Source organism: Erythrolamprus reginae, chromosome 6, assembly GCF_031021105.1.
Source record: "Erythrolamprus reginae isolate rEryReg1 chromosome 6, rEryReg1.hap1, whole genome shotgun sequence".
Lineage (NCBI taxonomy): Eukaryota > Metazoa > Chordata > Lepidosauria > Squamata > Dipsadidae > Erythrolamprus > Erythrolamprus reginae.
In genome coordinates this window covers 83214225-83234462 of record NC_091955.1, presented here as the reverse complement: position 1 = coordinate 83234462, position 20238 = coordinate 83214225, and the positions used below count along the sequence as shown (strand labels likewise).

The 20238-nt window shown below is 40.9% G+C and overlaps 1 protein-coding gene across 7 annotated transcripts in view; it reads right to left on the bottom strand.

Moving 5' to 3' along the window:
- Positions 1-4815: 4815 nt before the first annotated feature.
- Positions 4816-20238, bottom strand: part of ERC1 (ELKS/RAB6-interacting/CAST family member 1) — a 213730-nt gene continuing 198307 nt past the window's right edge. For 4 of the 7 annotated variants that reach the window (XR_011559525.1, XR_011559527.1, XR_011559526.1 and 1 more), the window contains 2 exons: positions 16693-16881; positions 5030-9024 (listed from right to left, as the gene is read on the bottom strand). Coding sequence is in view for 3 of the 7 variants with exons in the window: in XM_070756464.1 (XP_070612565.1) it covers positions 8887-9024; positions 16693-16881 (327 nt within the window). In the remaining 4 variants the exon portion in view is untranslated. Of the gene's footprint in view, positions 9025-16692; positions 16882-20238 lie in introns of all 7 variants that reach the window. The other 3 variants (XM_070756464.1, XM_070756466.1, XM_070756465.1) reach the window with 1 other exon arrangement.

The following is a 20238-nucleotide window of genomic DNA, read 5'->3' as shown; positions in this document are numbered from 1 at the left end:
AGAGAGAAAGAGAGGGAGGGAAGGAGAGAGAGAGAAAGACATAGAGGGAGGTAGGGAGGGAGAGAGAAAGAGAGCAAAAAAGAGAGGAAGGAAGGAAGAGAAAGAAAGAGGGATGGAGAGAAAGAGAAAGAAAGGAAGGAAGGGAAAGAGGGAGGGAGAAAGAAATAGAGTGAAGGGGTGGAAGAGAGAGAGAGAGAATTTTTTTGTCCAAACTTTTTTTTAGCTCCCCCCCCCCGTGTGCCCCAGGGTTTTGCAAAAGTAAAAAATGTGCCGCGGCTCAAAAAAGGTTGAAAATCACTGGCCTAGGGGGAAAGAATATCTTAAGAATATCTTGCATGCATGGAAGCAAAAAATCTGCTGCGCATGCGCAGAAGCAAAAACATGCTATGCTGGCTGGAGAATTCTGGGAGTTGAAGTCCACAAGTCTTAAAGTTGCCAAGTTTGAAGACCTCTGGTCTAGTCCAACTCCCTACCCAAGCAGGGGACCCTACACCATTTCTGACAAATGGCAATCCAGTCTCTTCTTGAAAGTCTCCAGTGATGACAATCCCACTTCTGAAGGCAAGCTGTTCCATTGGTTGATTGTTCTGTCGTTGGTTGAATCTCTCCTTGTTCTTTTTCCATTATTCCTTGTCTGGCCTTCAGGTGCTTTGGAAAACAACTTGACCCCTTCCTCTCTGTGGCAGCTCCATAAATATTGGAACACTGCTATCATGTTTCCCCTGGTCGTTCTCTTCACTAGACTAGTCATGCCCAGTTCCTATAACCGTTTTTCTTCATCATCATCCTGGTTTCTCTTCTCTGCACTTTTTTTCTAGAATCTCAACATACCTCTTGAAACCACGGCAATTACCATTAGATTAAGGAAACTAACTAAGGAAATTACCATTAGATTAAGGAAACTAACTCTGTTCTAGTAGAGAAAGTGAGGATGCAGTTTATGAGAGTGACATTGTCCTATCAAAGGGGACAAGCCACAATCTTAAGGCCCCCTGAATTTTTCCTGGCCAGAATTGTGTAGGGGGAAAAAAGTTTCTTTTGTGCAAATATCACAAAATAAATAGATGTGTGATGGGCACCAGAAGCAGAGAGAGATCAGCAGACATTGTTTTGCGTGGTGAAGAAAATTGCGAGGACCAGAAGCATATGGGACCATGTGTTGTGAAAAACCTATATTCATAAAGATATACACAGATGAGCACATCCTTTGTGGTGCTAAAAGGGCAAGACAATTCCATCCAACAATTTTTTTAAAAATAAAGATCAATGTATCATTTTATGGTTAAGCACTGGTATAATCAACGTGCCTTAAGTACCAAAGTGGAGGAATGCTGGTTCCCAACTCTCTTGCGTGATGGCTCTTATCAGATCTACACATCTTCTGTATAATAACCACATACAGTGTTCCCTCGCTTTTCGCGGGGGATGCGTTCTGAGACTGCCTGCGAAAGTTGAATTTCCGCGAAGTAGAGATGCGGAAGTGAATACACTATTTTTGGCTATGAACAGTATCACAAACTTTCCCTTAACACTTTAAACCCCTAAATTGCAATTTCCCATTCCCTTAGCAACCATTCAGATTATTACTCACCATGTTTATTTATTAAAGTTTATTAAAAAAAATATTTATTAAAGGCAGACAAAAGTTTGGCGATGACATATGACGTCATCGGGTGGGAAAAACGGTGGTATAGGGAAAAAACCCGCAAAGTATTTTTTAATTAATATTTTTTAAAAACCATGCTATAGATTTTCCACGAAGTTCCAACCCGCGAAAATCAAGGGAACACTGTATATTGTAAGAAGTGTGCCATCAGAAAACTCATCCCTTTGAACATTTCACAACTTGGAATAGGAGACTTTAAAATTTACTGTACGAAGGCTTTTTTTTTTTAATATAAAAAAAGGACATACCATCTAATTTTTAAACAAGTTTATAATCTCCTCATGAACTTTGTTAATAAAAAAGAAACAGCTGAACAAAAATGTTTATATTATCAAGGCAAAGTTGAATATATAACACAATTTCTTTGCAATTCATTATCTGGTCAGTAACATGACTCCATCAATTAAACACATATATGTTGAAGGCAGCATATGCAACTTGTATTACAGACATCTATTATCTCCCACTGCTAGTCCTTCCAAAAGGAACTCAACGTATGTCAGACTATATATGCAAAAGTTGTCTCCTCCTCTATTAAAGTGCAACTTATCACTTTCCAAGTAGACAAAAAAATAATAGCCCATCTTTCCTATGCCCATCTGCAGTATATAAGCATGGGGGGGGGCAGAGAGCCATCCCACAATTCTTCACCCTTCTTACAGCCCACTAGGCTGTCTTCCTGATTCATTTGATAAAACAGAACTTGGTGTTCTAAGTTCATCACGAACTACGTCTGATGAAAATAACCAACTATTTTGGCCGGGATGAATGAACAGCATGCATTTCAGGTTATAGGAGCCTCTCTCACTTGAATCAATGTGATCATATCCTTAAAATGATATGTACAACCATCAGTAATCAGGTAAGTCAAACTTATGACCTTTCATTATTTAAGGAGATGCTCAGGACAAATTCTAGTTTATTTGTTGAATAGCATTATAGCAATAGCACTTAGATTTATATGCCAATTCCATAGTGCTTTTATAGCCTCTCTAAACGGTTTACAGAATCAGCAATCTGGGTCCTCATTTTACCCACCACTGAAGGATGGAAGGCTGAGTCAACCTTGAGCCGGTGGTGAGATTTGAACTGCTGAACTACAGTTAGCAATTAGCTGAAGTAGCCTGCAGTGCTGCACTCTAACCATTGTGCCACCCCAGCTCTTTGTTGAATGCCTGAAAGATGCATTACTTCATCTAAGCCAAAAACAGATGGGGGAAAAAAAGGTAAAGGCAATTATGAATTAAACTTGGCTCAAATCTTTTAAGATGCAGCATTAATAAGAATGTCCCAAGGGTGAAATTACAAACCATCTGCAATAAAATCAGCGTTCTTATTCTGGCAGGAACACTTGATAGTAAATCAGATACACCTCTGCTGAAACACTGGCTATTTCAAATGGGAAAAGGTGAGGGGTATTCCCCAAACTAACCAGGTTTAAACGTTTGAAAGTACATTCATGTTTTGTAAGATATGATTAGCAGCAATAATACATCTAATTTTGCTATGCATATTTATGTTAGCCAACCCTGGAGCAGTGGTAGAAATCTCCTACCACAATGACAAGCCCTTTAAGATTGTATTTTTAAAGAAACAATGGAACTCTTGGCAGAGGCATTGGAAACATAACTTATGTGTAAAAAATAATAATAATCAAAGCATGAATGCCAGCTTCCATTCATCCCTTCAATTTAAATTTGCACTACTAAATAAACTAGGAAACTTGAATAAATGACTGCAGGACTAATTTATTTCTCTTGTAAAGGGACTTCATATATACAGTGATACCTCGTCTTACAAACGCCTCGTCATACAAACTTTTCGAGATACAAACCAGGGGTTTAAGATTTTTTTGCCTCTTCTTACAAACTATTTTCACCTTACAAACCCACTGCCGCCGCTGGGATGGCCCGCTGGCAACGGAAGTCCGGAAGTGCAGTTTCCCAGTAAGGGGAGCCTCAGCAAAATTGCAGCATCGCAAAAACACAGAAGTCCGGAGGTGGGGTTTCAAGGACTTCGGTGTTTTTGCGATGCTGCGATTTCACTGATGCTCCCTTCGCTGGGAAACCCCACCTCAGGACTTCCGTTGCCAGCGAAGCACCCGTTTTTGCGCTGCTGGGATTCCCCTGCAGCATCACAAAAACACAGAAGTCCGGAGGTGGGGTTTCCCATGGAGGGCAGCCTCAGGGGAATCCCAGCAGCGCAAAAACAGGCACGTTGGCTGGCAAAAGGGGTGAATTTTGGGCTTGCACGCATTAATCGCTTTTCCATTGATTCCTATGGGAAACATTGTTTCGTCTTACAAACTTTTCACCTTAAGAACCTCGTCCCGGAACCAATTAAGTTTGTAAGACAAGGTATCACTGTATTACCGTAGTGATACAGTGAGGAAATCAAGGGTTAGTAATGTTCCTATGAAGGCCACACTGGTCTGGTCTTCCTCAAGTATGACAAAGGCAACTAAAAGGTAACTTGAACCTAAATCATCTGTTTCCTTAGATCAGAGCTTCCCAATCTTGCCGATTTTAGAGACTTTCCACTTCCAGAATTCCAATCCACCATGCTTAAAATGAACAAGATTGGGGACTGCCTAAGATGGAGGTCTTCAAACTTGGCAACTTTTAACACTTGTAGACTTCAACTCCCAGAATTCCTCAGCAAGTGCATTCTGGGAGTTGAAGTCCACAAGTCTTAAAAGTTGCCATGTTTGGAGGACCCCTGGCCTAAGACAAACTGTAAAAAGAGGAGTTCACAACTTTGCCTACTCATATTTGAATTCCTTTGGACAATACATTTAGTGTTTATATTTTTAAAGTACAACTTTTCCATTTCTACTCTACCTTTTTTTTATTTAAATTTAAAATCAGACAATAGACACACGGTCAGTAACTGCCCCAGTCGGAGGATCACACAGACAGTAAATTGACAAGCAGAAAACAAAACAGAATTTTTTTTAAAAAAACAACAACAACAACCCAACAACCCTGAAAGATTTAAGAATACCAATGATGACAGGGTTACAGCACTCACCACATGTACTGGGGGAAAAAAAAAAATCAGTATTCTTATGTTTACGCTTTGACACTAAAAAGTTCAAAAATGCTTTTATTCTCTCGTTTTTTTAAAAAAAAAATGTCAACAGGCAGCCATTTTGTTCAGAAGGTAACAGCTTCTTTTATATGTGAGAAAAAAAAAGTAAAAAACGTTTTATTACAAAAACAGCACCGGTTGCACTGATAAAAGACTGAGTGTTTGGCAAGCGAAGAGTCTGTCTTGGTAACTTTGGCAGCCCTCAACCATCCACTGCCCAATTTTTCTCTGGTCTGTCACCTTTTCCAGAGGAGAATGTATTCGATATTTTGCTTTCTTTTTTTGCTAAAGTAGCACCTCTTGGATTCCAACAATTGTGATATTTCCATTTGATAAGGTCACTCCGGGATTCCATGCTATGGCTATCTACTCATATGAGATTAGAAGTTTATTTTACGTTCAGATGCAGAATTTTAGAATTGATAAACAGGTGTTTATAATACTACTGACTTCACCACATTAAAAAATGCCATCTATTTTGCTGTACTCTTTGTTTCTTTAGCTATTGCAAGTCTTTAGGAGTTTTCTCAGATACCACTTGGCATTCCTACATAAAAACAAGGGCCAAAAGTAGCCATTGTAACAAATCATTAAAAAAAGAAAGGTGTTTTACATTGACATCTCCCTTGTTTTCTTCATAACTGCATAATTCTGAAGCTGAGGTTCCCCCTCTTCCTCTTAAAAAATGTTTGAAATCTGGTTTTGATGAAATTGGAGTGAAAACCTGGATCATTAAACAATCCAACGAGGCTGGCACAAGAAATTATCTTCATCTTTCAAGAAGCTCTTAATATGTTCGAATTCTCTCTAGTATCTTTGGGGGGCACGGAACATATTTTATTAACAGAAAATCAGCTTTTCAGAGCTTGAAAGAAAAGGAAAACAGTTCTCAAAACAGACAAGCCTTGTTGCCCAATAAAATCAATTAACATGGCTAATCTAAATAAAATTCATGTAAAACTGAAGTGAGTAGCAAGGCACATTTAAAAAAAAAGAATGGTTTTCCAGAAAAACGTTTCAGGTTATATTTTCTGGACACAAAAGCTTAAAGGTCTTACTTGTAGCAGACCATAAAGATATCAAAACTTAGGAAAGCTGTGATTGTTCAGTGAAATATCTGATTACCAGATGTAGGTCTGAGCATTTCATTTTGTCTTCCAATGGAGATGGTTAACCATCTTCTACTTGATGGTAAAAAGGAAATAAGAATATCGTGCTCTTCTAACCTTGTACTTCTAACCTTATAACCTCTAGGGAGGTCGGGATTGGAGGGTCCACAATTCCCAGATGACATGGCCAAAAACGGAATAATTGTTCTACAAACTCATGGCCAACACCTTGTATTTAAGGCCCACAGTTCCTAGAGTGGTGAAGACAGGCCCTTTTTTCAAATGGCATCAAGATCACCTGCAATATTTTACTGCTGTTAGATCATTGTTTGCAGATAAGAACCTGTTTGTGCATTTTTCTCTCTCCCAGGTTTTTATTGAAGGCTTAGATCCATCCTTAAAATGCAAGGGGATTCACGATAGAGGGAAAAGATTTTATACAAGAAGGAAGAGCAACACCGGAGCTCTGTAAGAATAGCAAGGTTTCAACAGCTACTATACTAATAAGAGTAATTTAACAAATCCCCCTCCCCAGAATGTGGTAAAGAAAATGCAAACAATAGGAGCTATCACCATTTCTTTGCAGTGGAACTTTTAAGAAGTTCTCAGAATATTATATCTTTTGTAACAGATCCTGTTTTGCGTTGGTGTAGCCACATGTAGGGGAAGAGTTAAATGCTCAAGGAGCATTAAGCATAAACAGGGCAATAAGCACAGGAGAATGTAGGAACAATCACGAAGGATCGTCTCAATTTTTCAGGAACCCCCCCCCCCTTCAAACAAAACAGAACAAAAAGCTTTGGAGGAGAAAATCAGCTAAGTTTACAAGCAGAAGTAAAGAGAGATAAGGAAATTCCAGAGCTTTTTCCTACAGAGAATGGATTATTTTAAAGCAGGCAACCAGGGCAGCTGAAAACCCAACCGTATAACTCAATAGGATGAGCACTGGTGGCAAATGTTAGGCCTGAAGGCTGAGATGGTTTTATAGGCAGCATTAAATTCCTACAGTGAGTAATTAGGGATGAAGGAGGAAAACCTGAAAGGAAGCTTTCAAAGCAACAGGTCCTACCAAAATATGCCACTCAAGCAACAGGGCCAAAGATGTGGCTTTGATATGAGACATGGGTGCATGCAATGTGTAGTTGCTGTCTATGTGCCTTCCGGTGAAGGCAACTGCCAACTTGAGATCACTCAGGTCTCTTCTCTTTTATGTCCAAAAGCATTAACTAGAGGCTCTGGTTGCTTCTAAAGCTATCATTACAGATCTCTAAAACCATGGAGGTGCTAACTAAGAGCAATACGAACCCTTCATTAGGAAAACCATGGGGAGAAAAGACTGTTTATAATTCAAAACCAAGCTTATTTATACCCCAATCCGTTTTTCTGAAGCATCTACAAGACGACACGAACGCCTAATTTGCCCAACTGCAGATTCTTTCAAAATGGAACGCATGACGTCGTGTGAGCTGGCTTTCCAGATCTGAACATAGTCATGTTGGTAGAGGCAGTGAAGAAAAGGGGGCCTTAGAGATGAAGAATGAAATATAGAGCATCCAGGAAGGAAGGGGGAGAAAAAATCTTTAAGACTGTATTGTAGACATTGCATTCTTGGTCAAAGAAAGAGCATATTTATGCTCTAAAGCTTCCTTGTGACCCTGAAGCCTGAAATAAGGAAATTAGTTTAACGAAGGTAAGAATATAGCAAAAGCGAAGTTAGTTCCAGGGAAGGTTTTTAAGAATAAATTATGCATAGAACTAGCAGTGCCCTTAGTCAAAATGTGCTTTCATTATTCATGTGATTCAAATGAATGTTCGGATTCCTAATTCGGCTGTGAATTGCAGTATGTTAACCTAATACCAGGTAGAGAAGCTATTTTGATCTCTCAATCACTGATGGAGGCTCTGGAACAATGGTGGGCAGCAGTTGGTGCGGTCAGTTGCTCCGTCCCAGTAGGAAATTTTGGGATGCGCACACAGCTGCGTGTCCCTGCGCCCCTGCGTGAGATTTGGCTTCTGCAGATGCGCAGCAAGCAAGCGAAACCTTGTATGAGGACACTCGTGTGAGATTTCGGCCATTTTTGCTGATTTTCTTGCTTCTGCGCATGCGCAGAAGCCAAAATATCGGTGAAAATCGCAGAAATCTTGCTGGCGCAAGCATCCTCACATGGGATTTTCCTTGCTGCCCATGCACAGAAATCAAATCTTATGCCGCCGGGCGCGCGTGCACTCACTGGATACCGCGACAGCCTCGGAGGGTGCACTGTAGAAGAACAGCCCTTCATTGCTTTGCAACATACCACTGTGGACATGACCCAACTCCCCAAGAACCCAGAAAACAGATTAAATGTTGCGGGAGGAGGGCGCGAAGGATACAGTTCAACCAAAAAGGTAACAACAGCGTTGTAGTAAAGTTGACTAAAATGGGAAGAAAACAAGCTGAAGAAACCAGCCACCAGATTTCATAGCTCATTTGGTAAACAAAAATGAGGCCCACAGAATAATAAGGAAAACACAGGAACGTGTCCCGTACTTATTTTAACAGAATGCATCACTAAGAATGGGGGACGCCTTCCCACCTCTCTTTTAGGATCAATCCTCCTACTGAGACATAAGCAGCAAAACCTAGCTAAACGGATGTTGGCCAATTGTAAGACACTATTAGAGGACATCGAATTCCCCACACGGGCCGGTAGATTTTCATGACTTGCAAAGCAAAACGAAGCCAAGTGCCTCGTCACCCTTTCTAGTCTTGGCAAATTTCAGAGCAGACACAACCCAGAGCCGACGGGAAAGTAACGGTAGCGGCATCTATTCCGACTGGAGAAAGGCAGTAAGAAGATGAATGCAGGCATTAATCGACTGGAGGAATTACCAGTTTGTGTTCATTTGTTTATAAAAAGGTGCACCAGGAGTGTTTCCTCCCCCTCCCCTTCTCCTATGCCGTATTATTCTCATGACTCCTTGAACTGGGAGGGCCTGACCCCGTGGCAGGCTGCGGCGGAGAAGCAGCGCTGGCTTCAGTCACGATGATTCCTCAAGTGCATTGACAACTTGCTCCAGGATGTCTGGGCAGTGATCGGCTATCTGCTGGAGAATGGCATTCGCAAACTCTTGTAGCTCCGCGCTGTCCTTCTCGGCCTTTTCCAGCTCATGGTGAAGCTGCAAGGAAAGAAGAAGAAGAACATTTTTTCAATCTCTGCACTCAGGTTCATTAAACGGCCAAATCAAGAATCAGTTTTCCCCTCTTAAGATTTGTTTAAAAAATAACAGGTTATTTGGAGGCAATCGTATAATCTGAATAGAAACATAGAAGACTGATGGCAGAAAAAGACCTCATGGTCCATCTAGTCTGCCCTTATACTATTTCCTGTATTTTATCTTACAATGGATATATGTTTATCCCAGGCATGTTTAAATTCAGTTACTGTGGATTTACCAACCACGTCTGCTGGAAGTTTGTTCCAAGGATCTACTACTCTTTCAGTGAAATAATATTTTCTCACGTTGCTTTTGATCTTTCCCCCAACTAACTTCAGATTGTGTCCCCTTGTTCTTGTGTTCACTTTCCTATTAAAAACACTTCCCTCCTGAATCTTATTTAACCCTTTAACATATTTAAATGTTTCGATCATGTCCCCCTTTTCCTTCTGTCCTCCAGACTATACAGATTGAGTTCATTAAGTCTTTCCTGATACGTTTTATGCTTAAGACCTTCCACCATTCTTGTAGCCCGTCTTTGGACCCGTTCAATTTTGTCAATATCTTTTTGTAGGTGAGGTCTCCAGAACTGAACACAGTATTCCAAATATGGTCTCACCGGCGCTCCATATAAAGGGATCACAATCTCCCTCTTCCTGCTTGTTATACCTCTAGCTATGCAGCCAAGCATCCTACTAGCTTTTCCTACTGCCCGACCACACTGCTCACCCATTTTGAGACTGTCAGAAATCAGAATAGATACTGAAATCAGCTGCAGCTCCTTGTTTCGTTAGGTACAGGTAGTCCTCAATTTGCTACAGTTCACCTAGTTCAACGTTACAACGGCAGTGAAAAAAGTGACTTACAATTGTTTTCCATAGTTGGTGGAACTGCACCCATCCTATCCCAACAGGAAGCTTGCTAAACTCAGCACTGAATACTGAGCAGCCATGAAAGTGTGTGTGTTTTTAATCAACCTAAAACCCACTGATATTGACTATTTCTTGCTAATCTATATAGGAATCATTTGTACTGAATAGAACAGATATAAAATTATAATGAACTTTTGAGAACTATGGAAAAAGCTAAAAACCTAGATCATGGGAATCTATTTATTTATTTATTAGATTTGTATGCCGCCACTCTCCGTAGACTAGGGGCAGCTCACAGCAATAATAAACAATATATAACAAATCTAATAATTTAAAAGAAACACTAAAAGCCCCATTATTAAAAGTAAGCATACACACAAGCATACCATACATAAACTGTATAGGCCCGGGGGAGATGTTTCAATTCCCCCATGCCTGACGGCAAAGGTGGGTTTTAAGGAGTTTACGAAAGGCGAGGAGGGTGGGGGCAGTTCTAATCTCTGGGGGGAGCTGGTTCCAGAGGGTCGGGGCCGCCACAGAGAAGGCTCTTCCCCTGGGTCCCGCCAAATGGCATTGTTTAGTTGACGGGACCCGGAGAAGGCCAACTCTGTGGGACCTAATCGGTCGCTGGGATTCGTGCGGCAGAAGGCGGTCCCGGATCAATCAGCACAGGGCCAAATAATAATACAAGTGAACGACGGGCTATCCAGATGATGTTGACCAGAGATATTTGGCTTCTGGGAACATGGTCTGAATTTTCTAGGTGGATTGATGGCACAAGATGAATTGCACGTCACAGGAAAGAGGGAAAATGTTTTTGTGAAAACTTGATTTTAAGAGGGTTTTGGACTCTTGGAGATACAGAGCCCTGACACATAGATTTCAGATAAATATGGACACACTGGGAAGAAAGAAGGGGTGTTGTTTTAATGAGGTCTATTGGTCATTGGTGTTGGTCATGACCTTTAAAGCACTACATGGCAATGGACCAGATTACCTCTGGAACCGCCTGCTACTGCACGAATCCCAGCGACCGATAAGGTCCCACAGAGTTGGCCTTCTCCAGGTCCTGTCGACTAAACAATGTCGTTTGGCGGGCCCCAGGGGAAGAGCCTTCTCTGTGGTGGCCCCAGCCCTCTGGAACCAACTCCCCCCGGAGATTAGAACTGCCCCCACCCTCCCTGTCTTTCGTAAACTACTCAAGACTCATTTATACCGCCCGGCATGGGGGAGTTGAGATAGCTCTTCCCCCTAAGCCATTACAAGTTATGCATGGTATGTTTGTGTGTATGTTTGGTTTTATAATAGGGGTTTTTAGTTCTTTATTATTGGATTGCACATGTTGTGTTTATTATTGTTGTTAGCCGCCACGAGTCTGCGTAGAGGGGCGGCATACAAATCCAATAAATAATAATAATAATAATAATAATAATAATTATTATTATTATTATTATTATTATTAATGGGAAAATTAGAACACTGTCTCATTACATTCACAGCCTTCACTTTCTATACATTAATGTGCAATATAAGAAAGTAAACAAAATGGAATTGAGCTCCTGATATAGAAAGCAAATATAATTTAAAAGGTGTAACAAGGTACTGATTTGGAATAATATGATTCCTATGTCTTTATCTGTTACATATTTGTATAGGGATTAGAATATGATTATCTATATATGCTTAAATGTTCTGCTTTATGTTACTGGCTAACAGAGGTTTTGATTTATTCAAGTAACCAAAGAATACAGTTATCTGGAGGTCAGGAAGACGTATTATTTCATGAATGCTGAGGTAGCAGCAGCTGACATTACTTGAGAAAGGGTGGATTTTAAATAAGGAACCAACCATTGAAACACATTGGGGAATACACTTATTTGGCCACAAGTTGCTCTATTTGTAAGAAAAGTGAAAATAGATATGTATCTTAAATTTACTCTATGCAAGAAACCTTGTTCCAAATTCTGTGTTCTTCAGATATCCCTTTTTCCTCTAATATTATACATGTGTATGTTCTTATTTATATTGTCAGGATTTGGCATTGTGGATTTTTCAGGCAGTGGGGTTAGTTAAAAGAATTAAAATAGAATACCAGAGAAATTTACCTCTATAGCAAAAGACTACTGATGTATTTATTTTTTGTCAAAAGTTGGAAAAAAAGAAAATATGTTTTTCTGGATAAATTATACGTTGGATTTCTCCTCCCCCTCATGAACAGGGTAAGATTTTGCCCTTTTCTTTCCATTTTTACTATTGTTGTGATTATTAATTTTAAAATTATATAAGTTTTCTAATACCAATTCTATGCTTTATTTTTCTATTAGTTTAGTGGTAATAGCTACAAAGCATAAAAACTTCCTTCCACTAAAGCAGAGGTCTTCAAACTTGGCAACTTTAAGACTTGTGGTCTTCAAGTCTTAGAGCTGCCAAGTTTGAGGACCCCTGCACTAAAGTATACAAAGGAATTTTGATAAAGTAATGCTTATGCCAGAGATCTTCAAACCTGGCGACTTTAAGGCTTGTGAATTCCAACCCCCAAATTCTCCAGCAAGCAGAGTTGACTGGAGAATTCTAGAAGTTAAAGTCCATAAGTCTTAGAGCTGCCAAGTTTGAGGACTCCTACACTAAAGTATACAAAGGAATTCTGATAAAGTAATGCTTATGCCAGAGGTCTTCCAACCTGGCGACTTTAAGGCTTGTGAATTTCAACCCCCAAATTCTCCAGCAAGCATAGTTGACTGGAGAATTCTGGAAGTTAAAGTCCATAAGTCTTAGAGTGGCCAAGTTTGAGGACTCCTGCACTAAAGTATACAAAGGAATTCTGATAAAGTAATGCTTATGCCAGAGGTCTTCAAACCTGGCAACTTTAAGGCTTATGAATTTCAAACCCCAAATTCTCCAGCAAGCATAGTTGATTGGAGAATCCTGGAAGTTAAAGTTCATAAGTTTTAGAGTTGCCAAGTTTGAAAACCTCTGGTTTAATGTATTGGTCAAGGTGCTGTACTAGAAAAGTGTGGGAAGACAGTTGGGCAACCTTGGGCTAGTCCTTCTCTTTCAGCCCAATGCATCTGGAGACCTCACCTACAAAAAGATATTGTCAAAATTGAACGGGTCCAAAGACGGGCTACAAGAATGGTGGAAGGTCTTAAGCATAAAATGTATCAGGAAATACTTCATGAACTCCATCTGTATAGTGTGGAGGACAGAAGGAAAAGGGGGGACATGATCGAAACATTTAAATATGTTAAAGGGTTAAATAAGGTTCAGGAGGGAAGTGTTTTTAATAGGAAAGTGAACACAAGAACAAGGGGACACAATCTGAAGTTAGTTGGGGGAAAGATCAAAAGCAACGTGAGGAAATATTATTTCACTGAAAGAGTAGTAGATCCTTGGAACAAACTTCCAGCAGACGTGGTTGGTAAATCCACAGTAACTGAATTTAAACATGCCTAGGATAAACATATATCCATCCTAAGATAAAATACAGAAAATAGTATAAGGGCAGACTAGATGGACCATGAGGTCTTTTTCTGCCGTCAGACTTCTATGTTTCTATTTTCTATCTGAGAGAATTGTTGTCCTGTGGAAAATAGGATTATTACAAAGCTTCTGATATGACTTGATATCTTTTCCGAGTATGTATGTTCCTTGCATGCATTTATGTATTTATTTGATTTCTATTCTATCTTGCACAGCACTATATAATGTTTTCTTGAGCTGTACCAATAAAAGTTGGATAGAAATCAAATAAATATATAAATACACGTAAGAAACAAACACACCCTGAAAAAATATCAAGTCCTATCAGAGGCTTTGTTGCCATAAGTAAAAGAAACAAGAAGCTGGGGTGAAACAGACTTTCCACATCATTAGTTATCTAGCAATTGTAAGGAGAATGAAGAAATATAAACTGAAACATAAAGCTTATTATCAGCAAACTAAATGTGCACATGCATTTTAGGATCCATATCCATTCTACAAGATCCAAACAAGTGGTTTACTCTTGCAAAATTGTTTTAGCCATACAAGACTCTGTCAAGCTCTTGATATATACCTTGTGTTTTATCCTGTTTTGAGCTCATGACATTTTGCTGAAGTTTCACTTAGATATTTTAACAAAAAACCCTCTTGAAAACAAAGCTTTTCATACGCAGAATAATAAAAATAGTATCTAGAATTTCTAGATTAGAAAAACAGGGAGAAAAATACTGATTTGTTGTAATTTGCAGCCTGACTAACAAGGATATTTCAGATTTAAAAGGAGAATATAATATATTTTGCTGAAATATTGCAGTAGCACATTTCAAGATCACTTGTAAAATCCCTTTTATATAAATTCAATACAAACACACTGAAGATTCTATTCCAGGTTAATTCAAGGGCAGATTTTCTCATTTATACTTTAAGCACTAGAAATGTTTGGAACCCATTTATAAAAAAGGGTATACTTTAGCCTTGTCTGGATATAATGATTAATAGCTCAGTAATATATGAACAAGTCTCAGGCTTTTAAACTATCTTACTCTCCATAAACTGCGGTTAACCGTAATTAGGGCGGGCCTGGGAAAAATTTAATTGGGTCTTTGGGCATGTCTAGGGCAATGTGACATATATCAGCTAGGAAGTTTCAACTTTCTTGGAAGTTGGGCAGTAAAGTAATTTTACACTCTGGATAAAATGTCCTCCCAAAATTTTTCTCTTTAATAGATATTATTTTACTTATTCTAATATGGGTTAAGCTGACTGGACTGAATTTGGGGGCTTTTCTATACATTCTGCTGAAAGAAACATGGAATTCTACTCTTGAATCCTGCAATGGCAATATATTGCCATTTGTATGCCGCCCCTCTCCAAGTCCTTGGAGAGGAGTGGCACACAAATATAAATTATTATCGATCCACAGCTCACATTAGAGAAACATCTTTCGGCTGTGGCGAGGGGGCGTTTGCCCAGGTTCGCCTGGTGCACCAGTTGCGGCCCTATTTGGACTGGGAGTCACTGCTCACAGTCACTCATGCCCTCATCACCTCGAGGCTCGACTACGGTAATGCTCTCTACATGGGGCTACCTTTGAAAAGTGTTTGGAAACTTCAGAATGCAGCTGCGAGAGCAATCATGGGCTTTCCCAAAAATGCACCAACACTCCACAGTCTGCATTGGTTGCCGATCAGTTTCCGGTCACAATTCAAAGTGTTAGTTATGACCTATAAAGCCCTCCATGGCACTGGCCCAGGTTATCTCAGGGACCGCCTTCTGCTGCACGAATCCCAGCGACCAGTTAGGTCCCACAGAGTGGGCCTTCTCCGGGTCCCGTCAAGTAAACAATGTCGTTTGGCGGGGCCCAGGGGAAAAGCCTTCTCTGTGTCGGCCCCGCCCCTCTGGAACCAACTCCCCCCGGAGATTAGAATTGCCCCCTCGCCTTTCGTAAGCTCCTTAAAACCCACCTCTGCCGTCAGGCATGGGGGAACTGAGATACTCTTTCCCCCTAAGCCTTTACAATTTATGCATGGTATGTTTGTTTGTATGCGTGTTTGGTTTTAAAATAAGGGTTTTTTAGTTGTTTTAGTATTGGATTTACATGCTGCTTTTTATTATTGTTGTTAGCCGTCCCGAGTCTACGGAGAGGGGCGGCATACAAATCCAATAAATAAATAAATAAATGAATGAATGAATGAATGAATTATTATTATTATTATTATTTCTGAATTCCTATTGTTTACGAATAGCAGTATGACACCTTGAAGTACCCTTATTACTCTAAAATTTTTTTGCAAACTTTCATTTAGAAAAAAAAATTCAGACATAACCAAGAAATTGACATGCCCAGTTTAAGCATCTCAATGGTGGGTCATATTCAGTCTGAGATTATGGATAGGAGAATGAATTCGGCCAATGAAATTAATCTGCGGGGAACTGATGGGACAATGGGACAAGGTAAGAGGATACGTGGTTGGTAGAATTCGAGACCAAGGTATAAAGAATAAATTAGAATGACTTTATAATATGTAAACAGATATACAGTGATCCCTCTATTATCGCGAGGGTTCCGTTCCAAGACCCCTCGCGATAATCGATTTTTCGCGATGTAGGGTTGCGGAAGTAAAAACACCATCTGCGCATGCGCACCCTTTTTTTCTATGGCCGCGCATGCGTAGATGGTGGAGTTTGCGTTCCCCGCCACCCACGCAAAGGGGAAACCCCGATTTGGCTCCTCGCTGCTGCTGCGCTACCGAGCAGATCAGCTGCTGGGCGGCCGAAGGAACCTTCCCTGGGTCTTCCCCCTCTTGCTGGCGGGCGGGCGAGCGGCGGGCATCAGCGAGGAGCCGGGGTTTCCCCTTTGCGTGGGCGGCCAGGAAGACCCAGGTTGGGGGTTCGGGGGGGTGCTGGGAAGCCCCCCAGGCCGGCTGCGACCTTTTAAAACAGCCGCGCCGCTTCCCAGCTGACTCCCGAAGCCAAACGCGGAAGTGGGGGTTTTTTTAATTAAATTTTTTTTTAAAATCGCGATATAGCGTTTCGCGAAGATCGAGATCGCGAAACTCGAGGGATCACTGTATTGCTCTTGAGTTAAAATGGTATATAGAAAATATGCCCCTATTTTGGTGGAGGGGTATGAATGTTGTTTGGTGGTGGGCACTTTAGGCATTGAGCACACTGTTATGTGTTGTGTGAATATTTTACTGATATACTGTTCTTATAAAAAACAATAAAAATTATTTTTTTTAAAAAAAGCATCTCAACGAAAACATCAGATTCTGACCTGCTCCAGAGTCATCTTCTGCAGCTCCTTCTCCCAAGCTGCGCGATTCTCATCCAGGTGGTACGATGTGGGAGGGGTGAGTCCACGGAGAATCAGAGGGTCCCGGTCATGGCATAGGGCTGTCAAATGTCCAATATATAACTTCAACTTGCTACGATTCTGATCAAGGTCTAAAAGAGGCTGAATTACCTAAAATAACAGAAAATAATTCAATCACACCTTGAAACAGAAACAGAGGGAATGTTTAATGAACTTTAATTTAAGCAAAAATAACTGGGCAAGGGAAAGGTATGTGTGGATCCAGTCTCAGAAAACTTGGAGTCAATTTTTGTTTAACTCAGGGGTCAGCAACCGACGGCTCTGGAGCCGCATGTGGCTCTTTAATCTCTCTGCTGTGGCTCCCTGTTGCTGGTTGGCTCCACAATTGATAGGGCTTTCGGTTAGGACAAGTAGAAGAAAAAGGATGCCGCGCTAGGACAACACGAATCCCAGCGACCAATTAGGTCCCACAGAGTGGGCCTTCTCCGGGTCCCGTCAACTAAACAATGTTGGTTGGCGGGCCCAAGAGCCTTGTCTGTGGCGGCACCGACTCTCTGGAACCAACTCCCCCCAGAGATTAGAACTGCCCCTACTCTTCCTGCCTTCCGTAAACTCCTTAAAACCCACCTTTGCCGTCAGGCATGGGGGAATTGAAACACCTCCCCCGGGCATGTTCAATTGATACATGGTATGCTTGTGTGTGTGTCTGTTAGTATATGGGGTTCTTTTAAATCTTTAAACATTTTAATGTTATTGGGATTATTTATGATTTGTTCTATCTTGTTGTGAGCCGCCCCGAGTCTTCGGAGAGGGGCGGCATACAAATCTAAATAATTAATAAATAAATAAATAAATAAATAAATAAATAAATAAATAAACTCTATGGTGGGGGAACCAGACTTCCGGTCGGCTCCAAAATTGAACAGGGGGCTTCCGGTTAGGACCTCTGTGGCTCTTTGAGTGTTTAAAGGTTGCCGACCCCTGTTTTAACTAAAAAGGACTTTTTTGAAATTCATATTTCATACAACCCCCCAAAATTACTGTGCTTTAGAATACAGTACTACTTTTGAAAAATGCAGGGAGCCACATCATTACTTTTTGGTCACTACCAATGAAACATTGTGCAACGTAAAATGAAATTTGTGACAAACGATCTACAGAACTTCAGCAAAGACGACTGATGGCAAACCTCTAGCTGCCTAAATGTTCCCTGCAAGCAGAAACTATGGCTGCACCTGCTGCTTGTCAGCAGGCATAAGGTATCTTTCCAACCATACCCTTTAACCCTAATAATGAATGTGGAAGTGTGATAATCTCTCAGTCAACAGAAACAGGTGCTGGTATTATTTTCAACAGTGTTGATGAATACACACAATTGTTCTCGCCCCTTTGCTATGTTTCCAACACTCTGTGAATGGATTAATGGCCATGCAATAGGAGGAGCTGAAAGCTTTAGATTAGTGGTGTCAAAATCCTTTCCCTGGTAGAACCCTGTTTATAGTACAACGTTGGGATTAATATCTTAGCGCTGTATTAAAGAGCCACCGTGGAATAAACACCACCAGGAACCTAGGTGGAAAATATCAACGGTCTTCGGTTACAGAAGAAAAATTAAAACACAAGGGAGCATTTGAATAGCTCTTCACTGATTAAAAACAAGGCAAACAAGTACAGTGATACCTCGGTTTTACAAACGCCTCATCATACAAACTTTTCGAAATACAAACCCAGGGTTTAAGATTTTTTTGCCTCTTCTTACAAACTATTTTCACCTTACAAACCCACCACCGCCGCTGGGATGCCCCACCTCCGTAAGGGAGCATCAGTGAAATCACAGCATCGCAAAAACACAGAGGTCTGGAGGTGGGGGTTTGAGGACTTCGGTGTTTTTGCGATGCTGCGATTTCACTGATGCTCCCTTCGCTGGGAAACCCCACCTCCGGACTTCCGTTGCCAGCGAAGTGCTCGTTTTTGCACTGCTGGGATTCCCCTGCAACATCGCAAAAACACAGAAGTCGGGAGGTGGAGTTTCCCATGGAGGGGAGCCTCAAGAGAATCCCAGCAGCACAAAAACAGGCACTTCGGCTGGCAAAAGGGGTGAATTTTGGGCTTGCACGCATTAATCGTTTTTCCATTGATTCCTATGGGAAACATTGTTTCGTCTTACAAACTTTTCACCTTAAGAACCTCGTCCCGGAACCAATTAAGTTTGTAAGACAAGGTATCACTGTATGTTTTTATTGAGATGACTGACATATTTTTCTCCCATGGAGTATTTTTTTGTTGTTGATAGCTACGATATATCAAAAGCCCACTGAAAGTGGAACTTTTTTGCCTGAATACTTTCTGCATCTTTCACTTTGGCCTTTGCAGATGGAGACTATATTAATAACTGGGAGTTGTTGGAATTGGAGTTGTTTTCCTTACTGTTATCAACGTCTTTATCACTTGTGGGAAGCCTCCTAATTTGATGAGTATAGTTTACTTTGGAAATGTGCTGACCCTGCTGGTTTGGAGCCTAGCAGGAGTCTCCAAAGAGTTTGCTTATTTCCCTTGGGACTCATTTGCCTCACCAGCAAGTATGTCTTATCTCTAGTCTTCTCCCACATCTAATTTGAGCTGGCCACTTAGCAAGAGCTGCACCACTTCCCACAGCGGTGGAGCTTATCTTGAGAGGATACAAAAGCACCTGCCAAATAGACAGGGCTGATGGACCAGATCACAAATCCTTGCACCACCTACATACCTTCTAGAGCTCCCATCAATGAGGGTTGCGGTCTTTCTCAAGAGGCAAAAATATTTTTTTAACAGGCATCCCTTACCTAAAAAAAAAAGTGATTCTGCCGTAGCCGCATCTCTTCATTTATTTATTTTAAAATGTTTTTTAAAATATAGCTTGCTGCTGAATTTCCTAACCTTGCTTCAAAGCAAATTGTAGAAACCGACTATCACAAGATATTTAGTTACATGCTGATAAGAATTTCAACTGTGCTAAGTATTGACATTTATTAACTCCATTAATGTATCCTATATTCTGTTGTGGTTAGCTCTTGTCCAGCTCCTGCCCCAAGGACTGTGGATGTGGGGGAGACATCCACATGCTGCAGGCCTGTTGTGCCCCCGGTGGAATCTGCTGATGAAGGCTCCTCTGACCAAGAAGACATGAGTGACAGGGAGGAGGAGAGTGTGGCAGACAGCTCAGAAGGAGATCAATTATCTAGCTCCTCCTTGGATTCAGAACAAGAGTTAATGATACAGCCACGCATGCGGAGAGCGATGCATAGGCAACAACAACTGAGAGATTATTATCAAAGAAAATGAGGCCACCTGTGGTTGGGTGGAGCTGTGGTAATTAGTGAGGCTGCTATAAATAGCAGCCTGTGGGTTTGGCCATTGTGGAGGATTATCTGATCGTTGTGTTTCGTGACTGATTTACTGACTTTGACCTTTTGTGTGCTGATTTTTCCCCACTTTGAAACTAAACCAGAGCAAAGTGTGTTTCACTTT